Raw genomic sequence first — 27,745 nt, forward strand, 5'->3', positions numbered from 1 at the left:
TTTGTTGTGCTTTACGACAACCACCATCTGCTTGCAAACACCCCCTTCTTGGGCAACATGGTGAAGAGAGTGGTGAAGGAGCTGTTACAGGAGTTTCTGGAGGATGCAGCCCATCTGATCCCTTATATCACAGTTTGATGACTGAGGTTTTCAGGGAAGACATTGGTGGTGGTCCCCCATGGTTCAGATGAACAGCTTGTAATTTACAGATTCTAGGCATTCAATATTATGGACCCAGTCCCGACTGAGTTTAGACAGCTCTCCTGGTTTTTGAACTTCAGACACTTGACAAAACCTTTTCTATTTTGTAGGCATTTTAAGATGGCTTCCTGATTCTCTGATTGGTTAGCAACTTGCTGGCCTTGTTAAAATTCTGTGGCTGGCAAGACAAGGAACTCATTTTCAGTTCAAGCATCATACTTTCCAAAGTGCATAGTCAGATTCTTGCAGCAGTGAAGGTCTTCACGATCAATGCAGAAATGGGATTGTTGTTCATACATATTTCAAAAGGAGATTCTTTTAAAATGCACTGCAAGAATCAGAATGTGGTAGATTTACGGGCAAGGGATATTAGACATAATATACAATTGGCATCATGGGGGGAAATATGGAGGGAAGATTTAAAATTTACAACATGCTGTATGTTGAAAGAGAATTCTATGAAAGTGATGTATCGCTGGTACTGAACTCCTACCAAGTTAGCAAAAATATACAGATATATGTTGGAAGTGTAAAGAGAAAGAAGGCACATTTGACCACACGTGATGGACGTGCAAGAAGACAAAAGGATATTGGGAAATGATTTATAATGAGTGGGAAAAGATGTTTAAAATTACTTTTGTGAAAAAACCTGAAGCTTTCTTACTAAGAATTTTAGATCCAGAAATACCTAAGGATCAGAATAGACAATTTATGTATGCTACAACAACTGCCATTTGCCCAAAGATGGAAAGAGGACAAAGTACTTACAAAAGAAGAATGGTTGATAAAGATGATGGACTATGCCAAAATGGCAAAAATGACTGGGAAAATCAGAGATCAAGGGGACAATAAATTTAATAAAGAATGGGGAAACTTTATAAGTTACTTAAAAGAACACTGCAAACAATTAAAAACATTGGTAGGATTCCAAACAGCTCTTGCAATGTGGTGGGAACTATGGTAAAAACCGAGTTTTAAGAAAATATGGAGAATATTATATGCTGCAGTTGGAAAAGAAGATCTTGGGAAACCATGGAAAGGTGGAGGGAAGTCTTGGGATTCAGAGAATCCTGTGTGTAGAATGACTATGATTTATGTGAGATGATAATTGTTAAAAGCAAAAATGAATAAAAAATAATGTAATAGATTTACAATACATTCTGATTCTTACCATGCTTCTTTTAAAAACAAAACAAAGCAAAACTCCTTACTTCTTTACTGAGTAGAGATAAACAACTAATGGCTGGGAACTCAATCCATGCATTGGGAGTCATTCAAATCTATCATCCATTTGCAAATTCTAAAGCCCACACCTCCATACATTTACTCCATGCACTATGTGAAATCTACTTCCTACACAAAAAATTCTTTGCTTGTGTTACACAGAAAGTGACTTGGAACCAAGCCAGACCTAATTTTGTAAGTTTATCTGTAATAAACTCATTTCTTGTTAATTTTAGAAATGGCAAACACAACATGGGGGGGCAGGTGGTATTTACGGATTCAGATCTGTTTGCGATGCTAAGGAATGGGTTTAAAACACCATGCCATTTCACCCAAGTTGCCCCCTCAGAGCTAGTATTTACCCAACAGGAAGGGTGGAGGTTGCAGGCACCATGCAGCAAATTTGTTTCCCCCCCCCCGCCCCATTTTATTTTATTTTTTACTGTATAGAACCTACAATTCTGAATTTAGGGGAGGGGGATTACTTTGTTGCTGTTATTGATAAACATGGGGAAGTCAGAAATCCTTTCTGATCTACTTAAAATCACCTAGAGCTCATGTGAAGAAAATAGAAGCTTGGGAAGCCATTCAGATTGGTGGCGGGAAACAAAACACAAAGGGTTAAAAATCCCCTTTCAAGCTCTTCTGACTCCACCCACCCCCTCAGCTGCAAACATGTGATGCCTTATCACTGATCTCCAGACATTGAGTCTAGATTGATATCAAGCCTTTGTTCCCATTGGTGGGAGGAGTCAAACTGCCACAACTGTGTTGTTAAGGGATAATAATAAAGATTGCTTAAATACTGATTACTCAGTACTGTCAGGAACTGATCGCAAATGCCTTGTGTGATAAAATGTCTGGTTTGTTTTGCACAAAATTGTCAAATGTCATGAATTAAAATAAAGCAAAGGCATTCTAATGAAAAAACAAAAACAAAAAACTGCCAAGAGTCAAAAGGCTTTGTTAGTATTGTGAAGAACACAAAATGTTGTCCCTGAGAAAACTGGAGCAATCTAGTCTCTCAGCACTCTAGAAATGGCAGTGGCAATGGTAATAGAATGTACAGTGGAATGGATATCTATACACATTACGTGAACTCAGAAATCAGGCCCAGTCTTCACAATGTGCTGCATGTTAGAATGTGGTTCCTCTAGGGAAACCACTATGAAGATGCTATATAAAGTAAAGGGTAAAGGGACCATTAGGTCCAGTTGTGACCGACTCTGGGGTTGCGGTGCTCATCTCACTTTATTGGCCGAGGGAGCCAGCATACAGCTTCTGGGTCATGTGGCCAGCATGACTAAACCGCTTCTGGTGAACCAGAGTAGCGCACGGAAACGCTGTTTACCTTCCCACCAGAGCGGTACCTGTTTATCTACTTGCACTTTGACATGCTTTTGAACTGCTAGGTTGGCAGGAGCACGGACTGAGCAACGGGAGCTCACCCCATCGTGGGGATTCGAACCCCCGACCTTCTGATCGGCAAGTCCTAGGCTGTGTGGCTTAACCCACAGTGCCACCCGCGTCCCAAGATGCTATATAGATGGCATCATACCCCCTTGAAACTAGCAAAAATGTATAAAGGAGGATCACCGATTTGTTGGAGATGTAAAACAGATGTGGGGTTATTTTACCATATGTGGTCATTGGGGAATTCTGGGATAACATCTATAATGAATTTAAGAAACTATTTAAACTCACCTTTAAAAAAAACCCCAGAGATCTTTCTTTTAGGCATCTTACCATTAGAAATTAAAAAACACCACCAGAAGGAAAACCTTTTTTTTTAATATATATATAAATATTTATTAAAGTTTTTAAATATAAATGCACAAATAATGAACAGTCTTACTTCTATCACAAACATAATTTCATCACTTCTTTGGGCTCCCTCACGTCTCCCGCTCCCATTTACATCGTTAAAAGTTTTTTCCAAACAAATTATCAACTTGTTTACAATCTCATGTCCACTCATTCAAATATAATCTAGCACTTCTTTCAAAAAATTTTATATTTTCTTTAGTCTCACTTATCATCAAATTTCAAATCTAATTTAGTGGTGGCCAGTTTTTTATAATCTAGCATCCTTCTTAGCATTCAACCAAATTACAATGTTTTTGTAGATACTTCTTGAATTTCTCCCAGTCTTCCTCCATCTTCTCTTCTCCCAGGTCACGGATTCTGCCAGTCATCTCGGCCAGTTGCATATAGTCCATCAGTTGCATCTGCCACTCTTCCAGTGTGGGTAGATCTTGAGTTTTCCAGTTTTTTGCGATGAGTATCCTTGCTGCCGTTGTTGCATACATGAAGAATGTTCGGTCCTTCTTTAACACCTTCTGGCCGACAATACCCAGAAGGAAGGCCTCTGGTTTCTTAGTAAAGGTATACTTAAATACCTTTTTCAGCTCATTATATATCATTTCCCAGAAGACCTTCACCTTAGGGCATGTCCACCAGAGGTGAAAGAATGTTCCTTCGTTTTCTTTACATTTCCAACATTTATTATCAGACGAATGGTATATTTTGGCAAGTTTAACTGGGGTCATGTACCATCTATATATCATTTTCATTACATTTTCCTTCAGAGCATTGCATGCGGTGAAGTTCAGCCCAGTGGTCCACAACCTTTCCCAGTCCTCAAACATAATGTTATGCCCAATGTCCTGTGCCCATTTTATCATAGCCGATTTAACCATTTCGTCTTGTGTATTCCATTTTAACAGCAAGTTATACATTCTAGATAATACCTTAGTCTTTGGTTCTAACAATTCAGTTTCTAACTTCGATTTCTCCACCTGGAACCCTAACTTTTTATCATTTTTGAAAACTTCTTTAATCTGAGCATAGTGTAACCAGTCTCGCACCTTATCCTTCATTTTCTCTAAACTCTGCAATTTCCAATTGTCTCCATCTTTTTCTAATATTTCCCAATATTTTGGCCATTTAGCCTCCATATTGGGTCTTTTTAGGGCCTTAGCCTCCAGAGGTGAGAGCCACCTTGGAGTTTTATTTTCCAGTAAGTCTTTGTATTTTGTCCAGACATTAAACACTGCTTTCCTGACACAGAAGGAAAACCTTCACAAACTAGTTTATAAATTCTTGCTGAAGCTACTGATCAGATCTTAGAACATGTCATTTGCCTGGTTGTACGTAACACTAACCCCTTATTAACATTAACCATCGTTAATAAACCATGGTTACAGCTGAGGCATCAGGCAGATAATCAGTTAAATCTTGATTCAATGCATTGTAGAATTGTTAAAAGCACAGTGAGAGCAGTTGTATCTTGAGAGCAGTTTGAATTTTTTGCAGCACTTCATTGACAACATTGCAACTTTTGGGCGATGGCACTTTAACCATAGCTAAGGAGGGTATCCAGGTTCACATGTAACACTAAGCTATGGTTAACATTAGCTAAGATTTCTAAAGTAGCTAGAACATTTAACCATAGTAAATAAACCATAGTTATGGGCTGGGTTCACACACAATGCAGCTAAACCATGGTTTAATAAACCATAGTTTAGTAAGCCATGATATGCTAGGCAGGTTGCTGGAAGTCACAAGGGCTTACTGCCATCAGCAAAGCCAAACATTTCCAAGCAAACTCTGCCAATGAGTAGGGGTAATCCACATGCTTCAGAACTCCTCTTCTTTTCAGGCTGCATGTTAAAACATACTCACACAATGGCAGTGATCAATCTCAGGATCAATTATGGTTCATCATGCCAGGAATAAGGCTGTAATACAAAGAAATCCTGTAATCTTAATTTTCAGATGAGGAATTCTCTCACAGTTAACTGAATAGATAATTTGTGCTCAGGCCAAGGAAGTTGGACCATCAACTCCAAATCAGCCTGAGATGACTCTGTCTCTCTAAATAATTATCTTCTCTATGGACACAATCAAGCCCAACCTTATCATTAACTGGTATACATTCCAAGGGGCTAGGGTTGAGAGACAGAACTAGTCTAGGGCCATTTCTTGAGTTCATAGCTAGATAAGGCAACATGAATGAAACAAAAGACAACATGAATGAAAGGAATGTTTCCATGCTATGTTAACAGGACATGAATAAAACTGTGTGTGTGTGTGTGTGTGTGTTTACTTGTACATATATATTCACTCACACTATTGTCTTACTGAATAGGAAACCCTCTTTTAACTGAGAAATTTGGAAAGTATGAAACTGAAGTAGAGACAAGCTATTTGTTGTTGGTGGTGTTTTAAAAAAATACATCTATGAAGACAGGCCATTTTCAGAAATGATTCTCAAAATAGTTACCTTTATTCAAATCTTTATTGGCATTGACCTACAAAAACTGTCAAGCACTGAAAAAAAAAATAGCAACAAAAAGTACTATATTCGCCACCTGCTAAAGGTGTTTTTACTTAGGCTAGCCTATCTAGGCGTGTAGAAATGGAATGTGTTTTCATATCTTTTTAGCTTACTGCTGATTTAAATTATATTCCAAATTTTTAAAATACTTGTTTTTAACTGTCAGTCATTGGTAATTTTAATGTTTTGTTTACAGAGATTCTATTACAATCAAGTGGTCTTTCAATGTTTCTTTTTAATGTATCTTTACTAAAGATTTTCTTGGTTTACAAAAGTATGTGCAGTGTGTGTCTGTCTGTCTGTCTCTCTCTCTTCTGTGTTTAAATGTTTTTAATTAATTAATTGTTTTTAAAACCCTCCTAAAACGAGACAAATAGAACAAATCAGCAGCTCTTCCTGCATCCCAAAATCAGACAGGAGTAATCCAATGTAGATCAATCGGTGGGGAAAATTCTGTGCAGTGTTTGAGCTGGCAAGTAGTTTGAGGAGAAAGGATACACACCTGGTGCTTCAGAGATCTGCCTGCCCTTACTGTAAATTGTAGGACAGCCAAGCAGAGCAGTTTCCCAAGTTATCATTCTCTTAGGATTGCTTCACACACTATTTAGATAGCAAATCCATGTAAATTTCAATTCAGATAGAACTATTCATGACATCATAGATGTTAAAATGGTGATCAAAGTTCTCTGTCAATAGTGTAATCACATTGATGAAGCAATACAGAAGAGTTTAAGTATTAACTGGTCAGGGTGGCAGCATCATTTGGTCTGGGTGAATAGAAACTGGTCTAGAGAGCAACAATTTGGAACAAAAATGAGGTTCACATTTAACAGAAAATAGTAAGATCCAACCTCCCACTAAACTACACTTTTAAAAGCTACAATCCTAAAATCATTGAACTTTTCCCCCTTGCAGTTTGCCTTTGCTGTTTTATTACATTTTAAATGGATGCTTATTGTTTTGATATATTGATGTAAACCACTTTGTGAAGTTCACTTCAAAAGCAGTACATAAGTTATTCGGGATTGAGAGGGAGGTATTTCTGACTAAATGGATCTGCCTTGATTTATAATAATTTAAAATCATGATCAAGAAAAAATAAAAGAGAACAAAAAACTTATTTTGCAACTTATATGTGTGGCACCATAGAGAGCATAAAACACCCAAGCTTCAATAAAGAATTAAACCATGTGGGTGAACCAAAAGGTCTTCACTAGATGATTTGGAGAAGGCGGCACCAGGAAAGACTCACTGAGGAGGCTGTTCCATAGCTGGGATACTACTGCCTATAAAGCTCTATTTTCCTGATCAACACCCACTTCATCTCATTTCCGTTTCAAATATTAAAATTATATTACTCAAATAAGTCCAGTTTGACTGTGAGCAATGTGTTATGCCTGCAGGTATCAGAAAAAGTTGTATCTTGACATTTCCTTCAGAAGCTCAATGTATATTTTGAAAGAGCAATCTTTAAATAACCATCTAGGCTCTTTAAATAACTCTTCCATGCATTAAGTTTACCTAAAGATTCTTTTCACCATAAGATATTTTACCAGAAATCATACTTCAATGTGGGTGCTCTTTGGAACGACCTGTAATTAATTAATTAATTAATTAATATGTACGAGTGTGTTTATCTGCAGGTTGTTAGACAGTAACTTTGTGGTTTCTGAAGCCCATTGTGAATAGGTTGTTTTTCAGAAAGTGTAGCCTTGTTGAAGAAAAGTATAGTGGAAATTTGATTAAACAAAAGAGTGCTGGAACAGAGACATAGCAGACACAGCATTCTTGGAAGGGCTTTAGAGTCTAGCTGCAGTTTTCAAACAAATGCCCACCAACAGTCAGCATTTGGACAGCAGACTAAGCAGGCATTCAGGTCACCAAAATACGGTGAGATGTATTATATTTCTGTTTGAATTAGAGTAATTTTTTTAAAGTTGCTTTTGCCCATTTGCACCTTAAAGACCAACTATCACTCTAGAAACCCTTTCTCTCACCTAAGAGGAGCTGGTAGATGGTTTACTGCCAGGCATGTGCAGAGTGCTCACCCCTCAGCATTTGGCAACCGCCCAGGGAATGCTAGTGCTCAGGCCCCTCAGGGCTTTCCTTGTGGAGGAGGGAGAGAAACACCAGCCGAATTCCCAGGGCCAGGTTCAGAAAAGGAGGCAAGGATGAAAAGGGGGCACAGGCTTCCGGGTGAAACCCTCCCTGAGCTGACGTCCCAGCCCCCTTGGGCAGACTTACTCCTGGAGGGGGGTCAGCAGGGCCGGCCCAAGACATTTGGTCCCCTGGGACGAGTCCCAAAACCGTGACCCCCAGGGAAGAATGGAGATTGTTGGGGGATCAAGATGGCGAAGCAAGGCGGGAAGAGACCAGTGGCGCCTCCTCTTTGCCGCGAGGCTGCTGTGGAGGCAGATTTGGAGTGCGGAAGAAGTGGAAGTGAGGAAGAACCAGCTCCCAAGCAGAGGCGGATTCAGGGCAGCCCCTCCTGAGCCTGGAGGGGCCAGAGGGGAGCAGAAGGATGAAGGAAGGAAAGGAGCAGCATGGAAGGCGAGAGGGGGCAGCCGGACATGCTAATGCGCTTATCTCGCCTCCTGGGTGGGTCCCCCCTGCGGGGTGGGGTCGGGGGGTCATTGTGTGAAGAGGGAGCGAAGAGGAGACCGGGGGGGACGGGGGGGAGAGGAGCGGGGAGACCAAGGAGAAGGAGGAGGAGTTATTTCGTAGCCGCTCCCCAGGCGCCACCACAGGACACGGCTACCTTCCCTCAGGCATATACAGTGGTACCTCTAGTTCACAGGCAACCCTCCTATAAAGATTCATTGAAGGCAGTAGAGCACAAAACGGGGGGGGGGGATTAAGAGCAAGAAAATGAAATAAAGTGTTCGAAATATCCCCCCACAAAGTTTTTGATAGATGTATGTGTCTTAGCCTGCAACATGGGCATTTATAAGTTAAACTTATATGTCTTTAAAGCTTTGGAGAGCAACTTAACACACTCATGGTAGGAAAATCAGTTAAACCTTATATCCCCATCCCAAACTTCTGTTTTTTTAAAAAATGGAAGACTCATTAATGGAAACCAAACTTATTAATATGTGTCTCAGGAATATTCAGCCATTAGTAGACCTGACCTTTTATCTCTAGAACCACATGTACCGCACAACTGACTTTTTTCTATGGGAAAATTAAGCTTGCACACAGGAAAGTGAATGTTGCAGTAAATGGAAAGTTAAAAGAAGACTCCAGACAAGCTATTAAAAAAACAAACTTTATTCAAAACATCCAAGTCATACATTAAAAGGCATTCAAAGAGGGAGCTTGGAAAATATGTACAGGGTAGCAAGGAAGGAGTTGGGATGCTAATCTGGAACCTGACTTAAAGAGAAAAACTGAGAGTCCAAAGCACTTCCACCAACGTTCTGCATTTGTCCAGGATTTGTAGCTGAATAATTCCCCGTTGCAGACCAGGGAGTGTAAGTGCTTGATGCCATGAAGAAGTTATCAGATGGTGGTGGAGGCTGCCTCACCACCTCCGCACCGTAATATGGAACCGGGCAGTTGCTCGCCTGGGAAGTCTCATAAAGCCCAGTTCCAGAAAAAGCAGCTGGCTGGTAAGAAGCAGGGTTCAATTCCAGGAAGCTCTGCTGTTGCAGGGCAGAGAGATCCTCTCCTGGTTGCGTGTTGTTGAGAGGCGGCTGCCACAACCCTGTTTCTCTATAGCTTTCAGCATAATGCAAGTTGTGCGGCTGGTAATATTGTTCCGTGTGAATATTTTGGCTGTTTCCTGGACTGCTTCTCGGGCTGCTGTCCAGGCTGCTCCTTGGACGGGTTCTCTCACTCCGGCTAGAAGGAGCTGCAGCCTGGTTCCCGATCCTTATCCTGGAACCGATCCTCTTTGGTGTTCTGGCCCTTCTGTTTTGAAACCAGATCTGAACAGAAGAAAGGAGAGAACCAAATGCCCATTATTTCAAACCAGGTGGGTCATAATTTCACTTTCAGGTATAACAACTAAGCAAAGATTAGTGTATGACAGTGGGAGAACCTACGTTAACTTGTTTTGTGTTGTGCGAAAGGCATATAGACATTATGTTCTGTGAATATAGAAGACATTGTTACCATGAATATGTCTTTTTGATCCAACAGAGAGAATTACATTTAATAAATTATGCTTATTCCTCTGGGGTTTCTCTTTAGTTCTCTGCAGCATTTTTCTACTATCTTCAGCTCCACATTCATATATCCCATGTACATAATCTCCAGTTACTGTTAATTATAAAGCTTTTACATCCACGATACACCCTCCCCCCCAAAAAAAAAAACACCAAGAAAGAGGAACTTAGCTCTTGAACAAGGCGCCTTTCGCGATAAGCTGAGAGGCACCAAGGTGAACTAAGGCCTTCGACTATGAAAGGATTAATTTGAGCGTTTCAAATTCTTCCAGTATGTGCGGTTTAGGAAAGTCTTGGGAGCCCCCACCATCCCGATTCTTACGTGCACACGATCTTCTTCGACTCCGATGCACCTCGCCAGCGCCTCCCTAGTCCCGTATCCGGGGTACCGGTTCTCTTCAAAGGACTTTTTTAGGAGCTCGACGTGAGATGGGCTGAAAACAGTCCTTTTTCGCCTTTCTCCTCCGACTTTGGGGTGGCTTCCTCCTGGGAAAAGACAAAGCGGCAAATCTGAAGGAAGCGCTCGGCTTAAACAGAAGCGACGCTTGCAGATCTTCCTCCCGACATGGAAAGCTCAGGGCATAATAATCATTTTTTAAAAAAGTTTCTCTTACCTTCCTTGTTGGTTGCCATCATGAAAATACTCCCTTAAGTTCGTTCACTCTGCAGGGGATTCGGTCTGGGCTTTTATCTCCGGTGGGCGACCCCACCCTTTCTTCTCAACCAATAGGAGGGAGTCACCCCACCCTTTCTTCTCAACCAATACGAGGTTTCCCGGTTGCGGAATGCCCTCCCAGGGAGCTGCCCCGTCTTCATCATTTTTGCGTTTCACCCTTACTTCTCAACCAATAGAAAGAGTTACATTCTCTTTCAAAAAATCGGTTGCTTTGCCAAACTGGGTCTAACCCCTCCCTCCGTCGACACCCCTTTGGCAACTGACTCTTCAACTGAATGGAAGAGAATTGAGAGGTGAGGGGGGAGAGAGAGAGATCTTTCGCGCCCCTGCTACACCTTTTCTTTGCCAAGCCACACCCGCATTGTACAAAAATCACACTTGCGAGGTCCAACCAAAGAACACCCCCCCACACGTACACACATTAGCACACACTTCGTATCTTAAACGGGTACTCTCCTTTTTAAAAAGGTTTTGCTGTTGCTCTAAAAAGAACCAAGTGTAAATTATTTCATATCGACAAAGAAGCTTGGAACAACTTAATTCCAATACCCCTCATTCCAGCATCTGCCGTCTAAATAAATTAGTACATTGCCCTGGATGGAGGCTCTGGCCAGGAATCGCATCAAATGCAAATTATACTGTATACATAAGAGCGGCGGCAACCGAAGAAAGAAATCTAAGCTATGTAAGCAAGCTATATTTTATTAACATATGATTCAATTTGCACTCATTTTTCGCTGGTTTTGAAGACTTAGGAAACAGCTTACGTTCTTTTAAAAACGGTGCATTGGATATGCAAGGGCACCCGCCATCTTAGAACAGGAATTCCTTGCACTAAGAATGCCTTTTCCAAGCTGGTACCGGCAAGTAAGGATTCGTATGTTAATCTTTTATAAACCCAAATAAATAAATAAGACGACAGTGCCGTTGTAGTTGGTTTAATTTGCTTTAATTCAATCTGGACAGCTAGCCCATTTAAAGAGGTTCCCCGGTTGCGGAATGCTCTCTCTAGTGAGCTGCCCCGTCTTCATCATTATTGCGTTTCCTTAGGAATTTGAAAATATTCCTGTTTGTTCAGGCATTTGGTGGCTGCAGAATAATGTTCCTGACAACCCCGAGATCAGTGGGCAGAAGAATAGTTGAAAAAACAAACCAACAAACCTCCTATAATTACTTTTAGGATTCTTCCTAACTGAAATTGCTTTTAGGTGTTTGCAACTGTTATTTGTTATTTTTTTAAATGTTCGAAATGTTTTTGCTTTGTTTTTGTTTCTAAAGTGTGTACTTTTTCTGTTTGCCGATCTGGGCTCCGAAGGGCGGCGTATAAATTCCGTAAATAAAAACCATAAGAACATAGCAACCCGGAACATTGAATAGGTTTTATTTGTAGGAGGACGAAAAAAGGAAAACAACCAAGCAAAGTTGAATACATAGTTGCATTTCACCCTATTACTAGTTCATTTGTACATTATGTCCCTTTCTCCTCCAAGATTCAAAGATCACAATGTTTCACCACATAAATTGTAATTTGACAAATTTCAAAGCAGAATGTACCCCAAAGTAACTTCGTAATATGAACAGTAGCCATGCCAATTTGAGATTAGCGCTGTGATGGTGGTTTTTTTAATGAACATTTAAACTTCATGTCTGCTGAAACACACGGAGCAGGAGGTCACGTTTCTGCTCGGAAATACACGTGTTGAATTAACAGCGCAAACCGTGTTTTGACACGCCAAAGGCTCCCAAATTTATTGTGGCCGATGCTTTCCTGAACGACGGTCTACTCTCTCCGAAAAAGTTTCCCAGTTGCTGAGGAAGAGGGCAGGGAGCAGGGGAGATGTGTGTCTCAGAGGTTTTTGGTCCTCTAGAGCACCACTGCACCCCCAGTCCCCGGTTTGGTAACCCTCTTGGGAAGACCATCTCTTTGTCCCATTTTGAGATACGAAACGAATACTGAGGATGACGTGACTTGGAAATCAGCTTTATTGCGAGCTTTTTATTCATTTATTGTGGGAGCCTCACAGGACTGTCAAGTGAGATAGAAGTACGATTCTCAAAAATGGAAGATTAATGTCCCTAGCCAAGGCCAAATTGTCTGGAAATATTTACTATCAAGTATAAATGGTCTGGAATCCACTTCACATACCATCATAAACAGACATACTTGGATTCCAAGGTTGATGAATCCAAAATAAAAGGCTACTTCACAGCTAATACATGCCGCAATCCCTAGATTTTAATGTTACAGGCGCTTCAGGTTATAGACTCCGCTAATGCGAATAAAGTTTTATCTATCTATCAGTCTTGTGAACTGTCCTGAGATACTGTGATGAAGGGTGGAATCTAAATCAAGCAAGCAAGCAAGCAAACAGAAAGTTATATAGCAGACAAATAAGTATTATACTTTTAACTCTATAAAAATCACACAACAGTAACCCAAGTGGTACAGTTTGCAGCTTTTCACGAGCACACCAAAATACACAATATTGGGAATGCTGTTAACAGAGCAACCTTAACCATGCCTACTCAGAAGTAGGTCCTAAGTCCCAAGTAAGTAAGGCTGGCACAGCATCCTAAATCTCCCTTCCAAAATACGAGAATTTTAAAGCAAATTAGTTTGGACACATTTCTCTATTCTGGAACGAATAAGAACCCCCTTATATTCTTGATAGATGTTCACCCGCTATGATGAAGAATATATTGAGATAGATTGCAACGTATTGTATCCCAAAGGATACAAGTAAATATTTTCCAGGAAATTCTGCTAGTCCCTACTGTAAGTACCTTACAGGAATACATATTTAAATCAATTGCCTTCTTCAGAAATACACCGAGCTTCTAAGCGATGATGATGGCAGAAATTAGAGACATTTCACTGTGTCTCTCCCACCCCCAATGTGAGCCTCTTTTGTTCAGGGATAATCTTTCCTGAGACAGTACTGATATGTTTGCTGAGGTTTCCACTCTTTCTGTAACGCCCCCAACCGTCACGGAAGCTTTTTTTTCAGCCGTAAAAAATGTAGTTCTTACTCGAAAAAGTTTCCTTGCCGATTCTGAGTCAGCATACCTATGATTAGGGTTTATAGATACACCTAGGGAGGGTCCCTTGTGTTAATTATCTTATGCAAAAATAACAAAGAATGTACCAACAGGGAACCATTCTTGATTAACAAACTGCCAGGGACTGGGAACATGCATTGTATGAGCTGGAAGGTTGCAGAACGTTTTCAGTTCCTTTGAGGATCGGAGGCAACTATCCTGCCCCGGGTGCAGGGTGGAGCGGCAGGCTATTTGGATGCCGCAAGTCCCTGAAAGGCAGAGGAAGATGGCCACGTGAAAGTTGTGGGGATAGAAAGACAGAAAGAGAAATAGTGGAAGTGAACAAGAAAGGAAGCACCAGCAACGTGTGAAACAAGCCTAGGAAACGGAAAGCTCGCTTTCCCTCAGAGTGCAACCCCGTTAGGACCACAAGTGAACAGCACAAGCAACGCTGACGCCAAACCCTAATAAATTAAGCATAATAGAAACATCGCCACCCACCCCCACCCCCACTCATATCCCCACCCTCCACCCCTTTTTTCTCCCCCTAATGTCTCAACAAATGGAACGGATTTGTAAAAATGGTACATGTAAAAAGTACGAGAGACATTACACATACTTCTGTAAAACAAGAAAATCTTTAATAAAAGAAGAAGAATAAAGAAAGAGAATGCAACCCCGTTGCAGTTACAAGCGACAGTGCCTTGAGACTGTGTAGATTCAGGATTTGGTTGCAGCGTCTGTCCGGGGCTGAATACTCTGAGCATCTAACATCACCCGCTTGGGCTTGAAAGACCTACTGACTTCTTGGCAAGAGGAGTTTGCCTCCCCTTTATTTGCCATGGTGTTACTCACATTCTTCCCTTAAAGCTTTTGCACCGCCTAACCTTAACGAAAACCTCTAAGCGGCTTACGAAAGCATGAACATGATCGATAAAAGTCAAAGTGAAAAACATGCAAAATGCAATTACACTTAAGCTAAAACCACCGATTATAAGGCATAGTAACTTTCTGCAGGTAAAGGTAAAGGAAAGGAAACAAAGTTAATAGCAGCCGCCGAAAAGGGTGCAGTGAAGGCGCCTGCTTCATCTCAAAAGGCAGGGGGTTTCAGAGTGTACTTGCTGCATCTAGGCTTCTTGGGCAAAGCCTTTCAACATGCTTAAGTTTGGCGCATCTCTGTCTTTACAATTAAAGCCTCATTATAATATTTTTTTTTAAAATAAACCACAATTCTGTCTGGTTCTCTCGCTCCCCAACCCATCCTCTCAATTCCCTTCTCTTCAACTGTGCACACTAATCTCCAAGCCTATGGGGCTATTTCCCAGTTTTGCTAAGGGGTGATGCCAAGGGAAGGGTGCGCTCCAGCCCATCTAGATTGGTCAAGCAGCGCTTGAAAAGTGAACTTGAAACTCGCTCCTCCCCAAAAGCCGCCTCCCCATTGGAGCGCTTCTCTCCAAGAAAAACGCGAAAACGCGCCGGCCAATTGGCAGCCAGGAGGGGCTATAAAGGCGCCGAACTCCAGAAACCTGGAGCGGGCCTTGAGGAGCAAGGGGGACTTTGCAAGCGAAAAGCAGCTTTGCTGGAAGAGAGCGAGGCAGCGCTTTTGCAAGATGAAAACTACCAACAGCCAAGGTAAGAAGAGAGGATTGTTAAAACGATTTTTAGTTCACTTGTCTTTAAAAAAAATGCTCAAATGAATGATATAAATTAAGGGTTATAAATTCAACGGTTTTTATAAATGAAGGGTGTTTTTGTTTCTGGGTCAGGATCAGGGAGTAGGGAAAGCTTTCAAAGACCCATTTGTGGTAGCCGGGGAGGGATTACACAGGGGCTCAAATGTCTTCGTTTGGAAACATTTCGCAAGATTGGTTTGCACATCTTTACTTATAAGCATGAAGCATTTACTGCATTTTACTGCATGAAGCATTTACACACACACTTTCTGATTGTTAAATCCCTTTAACATAAACGGGATTAAATTTCCCAGTAATCGTGGTTAGGATGGGCTACGGAAAACGATGGCAGGCATAGAAATAAGAGCGTAAACTTCTCACTTAAAATTCTTTGGTTTCTTTTCATGCAAGCCTTATTCAGAGCAACCCGAGGTTTATTTAAAATTAGTGTCCATTGTTAAGGCAAAACCAATTCAGGGAGGAAGATCTGCAAGCGCCGGTTCAGTTTATGCCGAGCGCTTCCTTCAGATTTGCCTCTTTGTCTTTTCCCAGGAGGAAGCTACCCCAAAGTCAGAGGAGAAAGGCGAAAAAGGACTGTTTTTAGCCCATCTCACGTCGAGCTGCTAAAAAAGTCCTTTGAAGAGAACCGGTACCCCGGATACGAGACCCGGGAGGCGCTGGCGAGGTGCATCGGAGTCGAAGAAGATCGTGTGCACGTAAGAATCGGGATGGTGGGGGCTCCCAAGACTTCCCTAAACCGCACATACTGGAACAATTTGAAACGCTCAGAATAACCCTTGCGTAGTCGAAGGCCTTAGTTCACCCGGGTGCCTCTCAGCTCATCGCGAAGGGCGCCTTGTTCAAGAGCTAACTTCCTCTTTCTTGGTGTGTGTTTTTTTTGGGGGGGGCGTATCGTGGTTTCTGGGTTTAAATCCTTTTTTAAAAATCTTCAGAGACCCAGTTTAGAAATCTAATTTCTGCAATGGATGGGCTTAGTGCTAAAAGTACATTAAATCTGGTTTTATAGGCTGCCTTTGCAGCCTGATCCAGTTAACACTAACTCCCAAGGTAATGTGCAGAGGACTGCAGCCATAAGCAGCTTGCACTAGGGAGACTAAAACGAGTTAAACTGCATTGCTTTTTCTGGCAAAAGTTGAGCAAGTACTTAGTTCTCTCCTACGGAGAAATTGGCATTTACAAATATATATATAAATACACTTCCCTGCCTAGGGAAGCCATCCACTTGGCATTAACAAACGCTTGACAATTTCTTACATGTGAAGCTCACATCCACAGGTTATACTTCAATAAAGCGAGTCTTGTGGAACTGTACACTTGTGTAGCTTTTAAAGGTGGCTATTTCTGATACTGAAGAACAAAATACAGCCAAATAGCAGTATTTAGTCATTCCAACTTAGGTCTATATTTAACAGTAACTGGAACATTATGAACATGGGATATATGAATGCGGAGCTGAAGATAGTAGAAAAATGCTGCAGAGAACTAAAGAGAAACCCCAGAGGAATAAGCATAATTTATTAAATGTAATTCTCTCTGTTGGATCAAAAAGACATATTCATGATAACAATGTCTTCTTTACTGGTTCTCTCCTTTCTTCTGTTCAGGTCTGGTTTCAAAACAGAAGGGCCAGAACACCAAAGGGGATAGGTTCCAAGATAAGGATCGGGAACCCTGCTACAGCTCCTTATAGCCACAGTGAGAGAACCTGTCCAAGAAGCAGCCTGGACAGCAGCCCAAGAAGCAGTCCAGGAAGCAGCCAAAATATTCATATGGAACAATATTGTCAGCCACACAACTTGCATTATGCTGAAAGCTATAGAGGAGCAGAGTTGTGGCAGCCACCTCTGAACAACACGCAACCGGGAGAGTGTGCCCCGCAACAGCAGAGCTCCCTGGAATTGAACCCTGCTTCTTACCAGCCAGCTGCTTTTTGTGGAACTGGGCTTTATGAGACTTCCCAGGCGAGCAACTGCCCGGTTCCATATTACGGTGCGGAGGTGGTGAGGCAGCCTCCACCATCAGCTGGGAACTTCTTCATGGCATCAAGCACTTATGCTCCCTGGTCTGCAACGGGGAATTATTCAGCTACAAATCCTGGACAAATGCAGAATGTTGATGGAAGTGCTTCGGACTCTCAGTTTTTCTCTTTAAGTCAGGTTTCAGATTAGCATCCCAACTCCTTCCTTGCTACCCTGTACATATTTTCCAAGCTCCCTCTTTGAATGCCTTTTAATGTATGACTTGGATGTTTTGAATAAAGTTTGTTCTTTTAATAGCTTGTCTGGAGTCTTCTTTTAACTTTCCATTTACTGAAACATTCACTTTCCTTTGTGCAAGCATATAGACATGGGCTTAATTTTCCCATAGAAAAAAGTCAGTTGTGCGGTACATGTGGTTCTAGAGATAAAAGGTCAGGACTTCTAATGGCTGAATATTCCTGAGACACATTTTAATGCACCAATGGCTTTCTGTCCCTTTTCTTTTCTTTTTGAGTCTGTGTCTGAGCCCAGAGTCGATGACAATAAATGTGGTGGAAGTTGCTGTATTTTCTTTGTATGCAAAATAATATTTGTAGATTTGTTAATAAGTTTGGTTTCCATTAATGAGTCTTCCATTTTTAAAAAAAACCAGACTTTTGAGATGGAGATATACGATTTCATTGATTTTTCTACCATGAGTGTGTTAAGTTGCTCTGCAAAGCTTTAAAGACATCTAAGATTAACTGGCATGTGCCTTAGCCTGCAACATGGGCATTTATATCTATTAAAAACTTTGAGGGGGGCTATTGTGATCACTTTATTTCATTTTCTTGCCTTTATTCCCCCACCCCAAGGTTTGTGCTCTACTGCCTTCAATGAAGCTTTATAGGAGGGTTGCCTGTGAACTAGATTGTGCCCAATACAGTTTGCCTTCTGTGACGTACAACCTTGTATTAGCCAAGTTTAGTCATAATAAAATAAGTCAGTTAATTTTAGATTCTAAATTGGACCCTCTTAGGACAACTAATTTAGAAGTAGTCCCACTGAACTTACTAATACACAACCAAATCAACAACAGCTGCAACATGCTCCCCGCCTGCCGCCCAGCAAAAACCCTGAAACAACTGAGCCTAAGAGTATAAAGCTATCAAAGCCTAAGACATCTCCAAATGGTTTTTTCAGGGCTTTTCACAAATAATGCGACATTATTGGCATATCATTATGTTCCCTGTTCATTTGATTATATATTCAGATCTAAATGGTTCTGCTAATGGGTTAGTGGAAAGTGTGAACAGCAGTGGGGATAGAGGACATCTCTGTTGAGTATCTCTACATAATCTGCTTGAGTCTGAATTTACTCCATTCACTGAGATATAGGCTTTAGGCTTGGAATATATAACAAATCCATATCATAAAACCTCACCTGCCCAGTCCACTATATTTCTCAACACTGCACTATGGAATTTAATGGGGCTGGGCGCTAGATTGGGCAGATCAAACTGAATCGAGTGGATTTGTCCTACCCTGCCCTGCCCCTTTAGTCCTACCCTGATATAGGACCAGATCTGGCTTGGGTGTGACCTAGGTTGGGATAGGGCTGATCTGGGTCCACATCTTTGTGTGTGTGTGTGTGTGTGTGTGTGTGTGTGTGTGTGTGTAAGCACAGCCCTGGAATTACTCAAGATGTGATTATGGCTGCCAACCTAGATGGCTTTCTCAAGAGATTAGACAAATTCATGAATGCTAAGACTATCAGTGGCTACTAATCGTTATGGATATATGCTATCAGAGGCATATCAATTACTGGGAAAGAACAGGGCGAAAGGGTACTCAACTGACCTGTGTCCTGCTTTTGGTATTGCATAGTGATATGGTTGGCTACAGTGTAGAGCAGAATGCTTGGAAAACCTGGCATTCTCCTAAACAGACCTCATATACAGAAAGGTGGTCACATATGCACAAATTAGATGTGATACAAGAGATCTATGAATAAAATAGCTACAAGTAGTTCTTTAGTTGCCAACTGACCAAATATTCTTCCAGATTCATTTGCAGTTAAAGAAATAAAAACAAGCATTTAATGCATGCAATTAAAAAACAAACAAACCATATCCTTGCCTTCAGAAGTTGCACTCAGTCTATACTGATTCTGTATGTCCCTCATCCCTAAAAAAAAAAAGCTGCTTTCTCTTGGAAATGAAGAGTACTCTATCAGTTGTAAATAAGCTCAATTAAAAGCAAAAATAGGCATGCTGGCCCATTAGAAAACAACAACAACTCCACAATCCACAGTAGGGTAATGTGTTTATTGAAACCAACAGGAATGCCAAACAAGTATGGCAAGCTCTCCAGAACTCTTCACCAGACAAGGTGTTTCACAAAGCAGGGGGTGAGGGAAATCAGAATTTCTTTCTTAGTTAAGCACAATCAGATGTTGTAATCAGGACCTGCAAGATAAAGACCACGGGCTGAGATGCCATTCATTTGAGGCAGTAGAATCTAGCACAAAAGTTAGTACTCAATTTATAATGACTTTTTCAGATTACAATTTCAATCTGTAAGCAATCATTGTAAAATTGGTGTCTTTTCAATCCTGCAAAACCAACAGAAGAGTCTTGTAGCACCTGAAAGATTAACAAATTTATTATGGACACACACCATATAATTCACTTCATTGGATGCATAAAGTATTATCCTGAGTTGCAGGGACACAATTGGTGGGGAGCTTGTAAAAAGAGATCAGAGGGAAACTAAATGCTGAATTATACAGTTGAGGATAATGACCTTTTAAACTGCAATGATGCACCAAAAACAGTAGTTGATAACACAGACATCCTTGCACTGGTAAGCCAGTTTTTAGCACATTGAGTGTTGTTTAAAAAAACATAAACCCAGCACCTATTGTATTGATTCCATCTGCAAATAATAGCACTGGTGCATTGTAATACAATGGTCTCATGGTTTGAGGTAACTTCTTCATTCAATAATGAACACCTTAAGGTCAGTGACAGAGCATCCTGAGAAGGTGAAATGTTCCCTCTTTGGCTTTTCTATACTGCCATTTCAGATCTGTGCTCATTCATTCTTTTGCATAGACCAGCTAGAAGGTCATTGCATAGTATCCAGGGGCCTGCTCCCTTTGGTCAAGCAGTAGTACATAAATCCCTGAAGAAACCTCTGTGACAAAAAAGTTGGTTTTGCTGGACACGTTGGATCAACAAGTGTTTCTCTTTTTTTCCCCTGCCTGCAAATTGTTAATGAATGGCAGCCTCTGATTGGCCGTGGTTCCAGGAGGGAGAGTTTAAAAGGAGAGGTTTTGAAGAGACAGTTTGAGAGGGTTGGAATTGTGGTTGGAGAGGGTGGGAGATACATAGGGAGACAGGTTAGGAGACAGGCTGAGGTATAAAGAGTGAATGGGAGAAAGAGTTGGCTCTGGAAGAAACAACTTCCACTCTGAGCCTATTGTGAAGGACAGAGTGTGGTGTCCTGTAGGAGGAATAGACCGGAATTTTACTTGGAGGCAGAGGTTGAGCCAGGAGAAGTAGGAGCTGGAAAGGAACAGCCTACTTGGGACTGAAATCTAGTCTGGAAGGGAGAGATACCGTATTTTTTGCACCATAACACTCACTTTTTTCCTCCTAAAAAGTAAGGGGAAATGTCTGTGCGTGTTATGGAGGGAATGCCTACGGGTGGCATGCCTACGGATTTTCCTCCTCTAAAAACTACATGCGTGTTATGGTCGGGTGCGTGTTATAGAGCGAAAAATACGGTAGATTGTAGATCAATCGGTGGGGGAAATTCTGATAGATTCTTCTAAGGAAAAGAAGAAACTCCCAGACCCAGTGAAGGGAGGGAGTGTGGAGAGCCTTGTGGTCAATTACTTAAAGTAACTCAGGAGCAAGATTGCTAAAGTGGGTGGATAACTGAAAGAAAGTATCAAGGAACCAAACCAATAATGCAAAAACAACTGAGGACAAATTTAAAGTGAAATCACACTTTATTTCTGAACTAACCTAAGTTGAATCCATTTGTGTTATATACTATCTTGCCTTAAATAAATCTTTATTGTTTATTTAAAGAAAACGTGTCTGAGACTCCAACTTACTAGTTACCCCTTCACAAAGCTCCTTCGCAGCATACTCTGGGGCTAGAATTTTTAAGGGAAAGGGGAAATAAACCTTCGGGTAAAGGGTTGTTCAGTGAGGTGGGGGCAATTTACCTAAGTGAGAGCCGGCCCAAAGGCATGAGAGGAAAAAGTGTCCTTGTGCCCGTTGCAACCTCCTCTTGCACCTTTTGTTGTGCTTTACGACAACCACCATCTGCTTGCAAACACCCCCTTCTTGGGCAACATGGTGAAGAGAGTGGTGAAGGAGCTGTTACAGGAGTTTCTGGAGGATGCAGCCCATCTGATCCCTTATATCACAGTTTGATGACTGAGGTTTTCAGGGAAGACATTGGTGGTGGTCCCCCATGGTTCAGATGAACAGCTTGTAATTTACAGATTCTAGGCATTCAATATTATGGACCCAGTCCCGACTGAGTTTAGACAGCTCTCCTGGTTTTTGAACTTCAGACACTTGACAAAACCTTTTCTATTTTGTAGGCATTTTAAGATGGCTTCCTGATTCTCTGATTGGTTAGCAACTTGCTGGCCTTGTTAAAATTCTGTGGCTGGCAAGACAAGGAACTCATTTTCAGTTCAAGCATCATACTTTCCAAAGTGCATAGTCAGATTCTTGCAGCAGTGAAGGTCTTCACGATCAATGCAGAAATGGGATTGTTGTTCATACATATTTCAAAAGGAGATTCTTTTAAAATGCACTGCAAGAATCAGAATGTGGTAGATTTACGGGCAAGGGATATTAAACATAATATACAATGGGCATCATGGGAAAATTATGGAGGGAAGATTTAAAATTTACAACATGCTGTATGTTGAAAGAGAATTATATGAAAGTGATGTATCGCTGGTACTGAACTCCTACCAAGTTAGCAAAAATATACAGATATATGTTGGAAGTGTAAAGAGAAAGAAGGCACATTTGACCACACGTGATGGACGTGCAAGAAGACAAAAGGATATTGGGAAATGGTTTATAATGAGTGGGAAAAGATGTTTAAAATTACTTTTGTGAAAAAAACTGAAGCTTTCTTACTAAGAATTTTAGATCCAGAAATACCTAAGGATCAGAATAGACAATTTATGTATGCTACAACAACTGCCATTTGCCCAAAGATGGAAAGAGGACAAAGTACTTACAAAAGAAGAATGGTTGATAAAGATGATGGACTATGCCAAAATGGCAAAAATGACTGGGAAAATCAGAGATCAAGGGGACAATAAATTTAATAAAGAATGGGGAAACTTTATAAGTTACTTAAAAGAACACTGCAAACAATTAAAAACATTGGTAGGATTCCAAACAGCTCTTGCAATGTGGTGGGAACTATGGTAAAAACCGAGTTTTAAGAAAATATGGAGAATATTATATGCTGCAGTTGGAAAAGAAGATCTTGGGAAACCATGGAAAGGTGGAGGGAAGTCTTGGGATTCAGAGAATCCTGTGTGTAGAATGACTATGATTTATGTGAGATGATAATTGTTAAAAGCAAAAATGAATAAAAAATAATGTAATAGATTTACAATACATTCTGATTCTTACCATGCTTCTTTTAAAAACAAAACAAAGCAAAACTCCTTACTTCTTTACTGAGTAGAGATAAACAACTAATGGCTGGGAACTCAATCCATGCATTGGGAGTCATTCAAATCTATCATCCATTTGCAAATTCTAAAGCCCACACCTCCATACATTTACTCCATGCACTATGTGAAATCTACTTCCTACACAAAAAATTCTTTGCTTGTGTTACACAGAAAGTGACTTGGAACCAAGCCAGACCTAATTTTGTAAGTTTATCTGTAATAAACTCATTTCTTGTTAATTTTAGAAATGGCAAACACAACATGGGGGGGCAGGTGGTATTTACGGATTCAGATCTGTTTGCGATGCTAAGGAATGGGTTTAAAACACCATGCCATTTCACCCAAGTTGCCCCCTCAGAGCTAGTATTTACCCAACAGGAAGGGTGGAGGTTGCAGGCACCATGCAGCAAATTTGTTTCCCCCCCCCCCGCCCCATTTTATTTTATTTTTTACTGTATAGAACCTACAATTCTGAATTTAGGGGAGGGGGATTACTTTGTTGCTGTTATTGATAAACATGGGGAAGTCAGAAATCCTTTCTGATCTACTTAAAATCACCTAGAGCTCATGTGAAGAAAATAGAAGCTTGGGAAGCCATTCAGATTGGTGGCGGGAAACAAAACACAAAGGGTTAAAAATCCCCTTTCAAGCTCTTCTGACTCCACCCACCCCCTCAGCTGCAAACATGTGATGCCTTATCACTGATCTCCAGACATTGAGTCTAGATTGATATCAAGCCTTTGTTCCCATTGGTGGGAGGAGTCAAACTGCCACAACTGTGTTGTTAAGGGATAATAATAAAGATTGCTTAAATACTGATTACTCAGTACTGTCAGGAACTGATCGCAAATGCCTTGTGTGATAAAATGTCTGGTTTGTTTTGCACAAAATTGTCAAATGTCATGAATTAAAATAAAGCAAAGGCATTCTAATGAAAAAACAAAAACAAAAAACTGCCAAGAGTCAAAAGGCTTTGTTAGTATTGTGAAGAACACAAAATGTTGTCCCTGAGAAAACTGGAGCAATCTAGTCTCTCAGCACTCTAGAAATGGCAGTGGCAATGGTAATAGAATGTACAGTGGAATGGATATCTATACACATTACGTGAACTCAGAAATCAGGCCCAGTCTTCACAATGTGCTGCATGTTAGAATGTGGTTCCTCTAGGGAAACCACTATGAAGATGCTATATAAAGTAAAGGGTAAAGGGACCATTAGGTCCAGTTGTGACCGACTCTGGGGTTGCGGTGCTCATCTCACTTTATTGGCCGAGGGAGCCGGCATACAGCTTCTGGGTCATGTGGCCAGCATGACTAAGCCGCTTCTGGTGAACCAGAGTAGCGCACGGAAACGCTGTTTACCTTCCCACCAGAGCGGTACCTGTTTATCTACTTGCACTTTGACGTGCTTTTGAACTGCTAGGTTGGCAGGAGCACGGACTGAGCAACGGGAGCTCACCCCATCGTGGGGATTCGAACCCCCGACCTTCTGATCGGCAAGTCCTAGGCTCTGTGGCTTAACCCACAGTGCCACCCGCGTCCCAAGATGCTATATAGATGGCATCATACCCCCTTGAAACTAGCAAAAATGTATAAAGGAGGATCACCGATTTGTTGGAGATGTAAAACAGATGTGGGGTTATTTTACCATATGTGGTCATTGGGGAATTCTGGGATAACATCTATAATGAATTTAAGAAACTATTTAAACTCACCTTTAAAAAAAACCCCAGAGATCTTTCTTTTAGGCATCTTACCATTAGAAATTAAAAAACACCACCAGAAGGAAAACCTTCACAAACTAGTTTATAAATTCTTGCTGAAGCTACTGATCAGATCTTAGAACATGTCATTTGCCTGGTTGTACGTAACACTAACCCCTTATTAACATTAACCATCGTTAATAAACCATGGTTACAGCTGAGGCATCAGGCAGATAATCAGTTAAATCTTGATTCAATGCATTGTAGAATTGTTAAAAGCACAGTGAGAGCAGTTGTATCTTGAGAGCAGTTTGAATTTTTTGCAGCACTTCATTGACAACATTGCAACTTTTGGGCGATGGCACTTTAACCATAGCTAAGGAGGGTATCCAGGTTCACATGTAACACTAAGCTATGGTTAACATTAGCTAAGATTTCTAAAGTAGCTAGAACATTTAACCATAGTAAATAAACCATAGTTATGGGCTGGGTTCACACACAATGCAGCTAAACCATGGTTTAATAAACCATAGTTTAGTAAGCCATGATATGCTAGGCAGGTTGCTGGAAGTCACAAGGGCTTACTGCCATCAGCAAAGCCAAACATTTCCAAGCAAACTCTGCCAATGAGTAGGGGTAATCCACATGCTTCAGAACTCCTCTTCTTTTCAGGCTGCATGTTAAAACATACTCACACAATGGCAGTGATCAATCTCAGGATCAATTATGGTTCATCATGCCAGGAATAAGGCTGTAATACAAAGAAATCCTGTAATCTTAATTTTCAGATGAGGAATTCTCTCACAGTTAACTGAATAGATAATTTGTGCTCAGGCCAAGGAAGTTGGACCATCAACTCCAAATCAGCCTGAGATGACTCTGTCTCTCTAAATAATTATCTTCTCTATGGACACAATCAAGCCCAACCTTATCATTAACTGGTATACATTCCAAGGGGCTAGGGTTGAGAGACAGAACTAGTCTAGGGCCATTTCTTGAGTTCATAGCTAGATAAGGCAACATGAATGAAACAAAAGACAACATGAATGAAAGGAATGTTTCCATGCTATGTTAACAGGACATGAATAAAACTGTGTGTGTGTGTGTGTGTGTGTGTGTGTTTACTTGTACATATATATTCACTCACACTATTGTCTTACTGAATAGGAAACCCTCTTTTAACTGAGAAATTTGGAAAGTATGAAACTGAAGTAGAGACAAGCTATTTGTTGTTGGTGGTGTTTTAAAAAAATACATCTATGAAGAGAGGCCATTTTCAGAAATGATTCTCAAAATAGTTACCTTTATTCAAATCTTTATTGGCATTGACCTACAAAAACTGTCAAGCACTGGAAAAAAAAATAGCAACAAAAAGTACTATATTCGTCACCTGCTAAAGGTGTTTTTACTTAGGCTAGCCTATCTAGGCGTGTAGAAATGGAATGTGTTTTCATATCTTTTTAGCTTACTGCTGATGTAAATTATATTCCAAATTTTTAAAATACTTGTTTTTAACTGTCAGTCATTGGTAATTTTAATGTTTTGTTTACAGAGATTCTATTACAATCAAGTGGTCTTTCAATGTTTCTTTTTAATGTATCTTTACTAAAGATTTTCTTGGTTTACAAAAGTATGTGCAGTGTGTGTCTGTCTGTCTGTCTCTCTCTCTTCTGTGTTTAAATGTTTTTAATTAATTAATTGTTTTTAAAACCCTCCTAAAACGAGACAAATAGAACAAATCAGCAGCTCTTCCTGCATCCCAAAATCAGACAGGAGTAATCCAATGTAGATCAATCGGTGGGGAAAATTCTGTGCAGTGTTTGAGCTGGCAAGTAGTTTGAGGAGAAAGGATACACACCTGGTGCTTCAGAGATCTGCCTGCCCTTACTGTAAATTGTAGGACAGCCAAGCAGAGCAGTTTCCCAAGTTATCATTCTCTTAGGATTGCTTCACACACTATTTAGATAGCAAATCCATGTAAATTTCAATTCAGATAGAACTATTCATGACATCATAGATGTTAAAATGGTGATCAAAGTTCTCTGTCAATAGTGTAATCACATTGATGAAGCAATACAGAAGAGTTTAAGTATTAACTGGTCAGGGTGGCAGCATCATTTGGTCTGGGTGAATAGAAACTGGTCTAGAGAGCAACAATTTGGAACAAAAATGAGGTTCACATTTAACAGAAAATAGTAAGATCCAACCTCCCACTAAACTACACTTTTAAAAGCTACAATCCTAAAATCATTGAACTTTTCCCCCTTGCAGTTTGCCTTTGCTGTTTTATTACATTTTAAATGGATGCTTATTGTTTTGATATATTGATGTAAACCACTTTGTGAGGTTCACTTCAAAAGCAGTACATAAGTTATTCGGGATTGAGAGGGAGGTATTTCTGACTAAATGGATCTGCCTTGATTTATAATAATTTAAAATCATGATAAAGAAAAAATAAAAGAGAACAAAAAACTTATTTTGCAACTTATATGTGTGGCACCATAGAGAGCATAAAACACCCAAGCTTCAATAAAGAATTAAACCATGTGGGTGAACCAAAAGGTCTTCACTAGATGATTTGGAGAAGGCGGCACCAGGAAAGACTCACTGAGGAGGCTGTTCCATAGCTGGGATACTACTGCCTATAAAGCTCTATTTTCCTGATCAACACCCACTTCATCTCATTTCCGTTTCAAATATTAAAATTATATTACTCAAATAAGTCCAGTTTGACTGTGAGCAATGTGTTATGCCTGCAGGTATCAGAAAAAGTTGTATCTTGACATTTCCTTCAGAAGCTCAATGTATATTTTGAAAGAGCAATCTTTAAATAACCATCTAGGCTCTTTAAATAACTCTTCCATGCATTAAGTTTACCTAAAGATTCTTTTCACCATAAGATATTTTACCAGAAATCATACTTCAATGTGGGTGCTCTTTGGAACGACCTGTAATTAATTAATTAATTAATTAATATGTGTGAGTGTGTTAATCTGCAGGTTGTTAGACAGTAAC

General features: G+C 40.5%; 3 protein-coding genes across 3 annotated transcripts in view; 1 reads left to right on the top strand and 2 right to left on the bottom strand.

Moving 5' to 3' along the window:
• The window catches only part of LOC309341581 (uncharacterized protein), an 88,804-nt gene that overhangs the window by 39,962 nt on the left and 21,097 nt on the right, over positions 1 to 27,745 (bottom strand). The gene's annotated exons all lie outside the window — the stretch shown is intronic.
• LOC309342732 (uncharacterized protein) lies at positions 8,858 to 10,566 on the bottom strand (the record flags this gene model as incomplete). The annotated part of the gene is made up of 3 exons (XM_081863565.1): positions 8,858 to 9,693; positions 10,256 to 10,419; positions 10,548 to 10,566. The coding sequence occupies 3 exons, from the start codon at positions 10,564 to 10,566 to the stop codon at positions 9,124 to 9,126; spliced, it is 753 nt and encodes a 250-aa protein (XP_081719691.1). The 3' UTR covers positions 8,858 to 9,123.
• Positions 15,127 to 17,615, top strand: LOC309342687 (uncharacterized protein). Its single transcript, XM_081863473.1, has 3 exons — positions 15,127 to 15,280; positions 15,874 to 16,037; positions 16,947 to 17,615. The coding sequence occupies exons 1-3, from the start codon at positions 15,259 to 15,261 to the stop codon at positions 17,508 to 17,510; spliced, it is 750 nt and encodes a 249-aa protein (XP_081719599.1). The 5' UTR covers positions 15,127 to 15,258; the 3' UTR covers positions 17,511 to 17,615.

The sequence above is a fragment of the Podarcis erhardii genome, assembly GCF_964252035.2.
Source record: "Podarcis erhardii genome assembly, chromosome: 5".
Classification (NCBI taxonomy): Eukaryota; Metazoa; Chordata; class Lepidosauria; order Squamata; family Lacertidae; genus Podarcis; species Podarcis erhardii.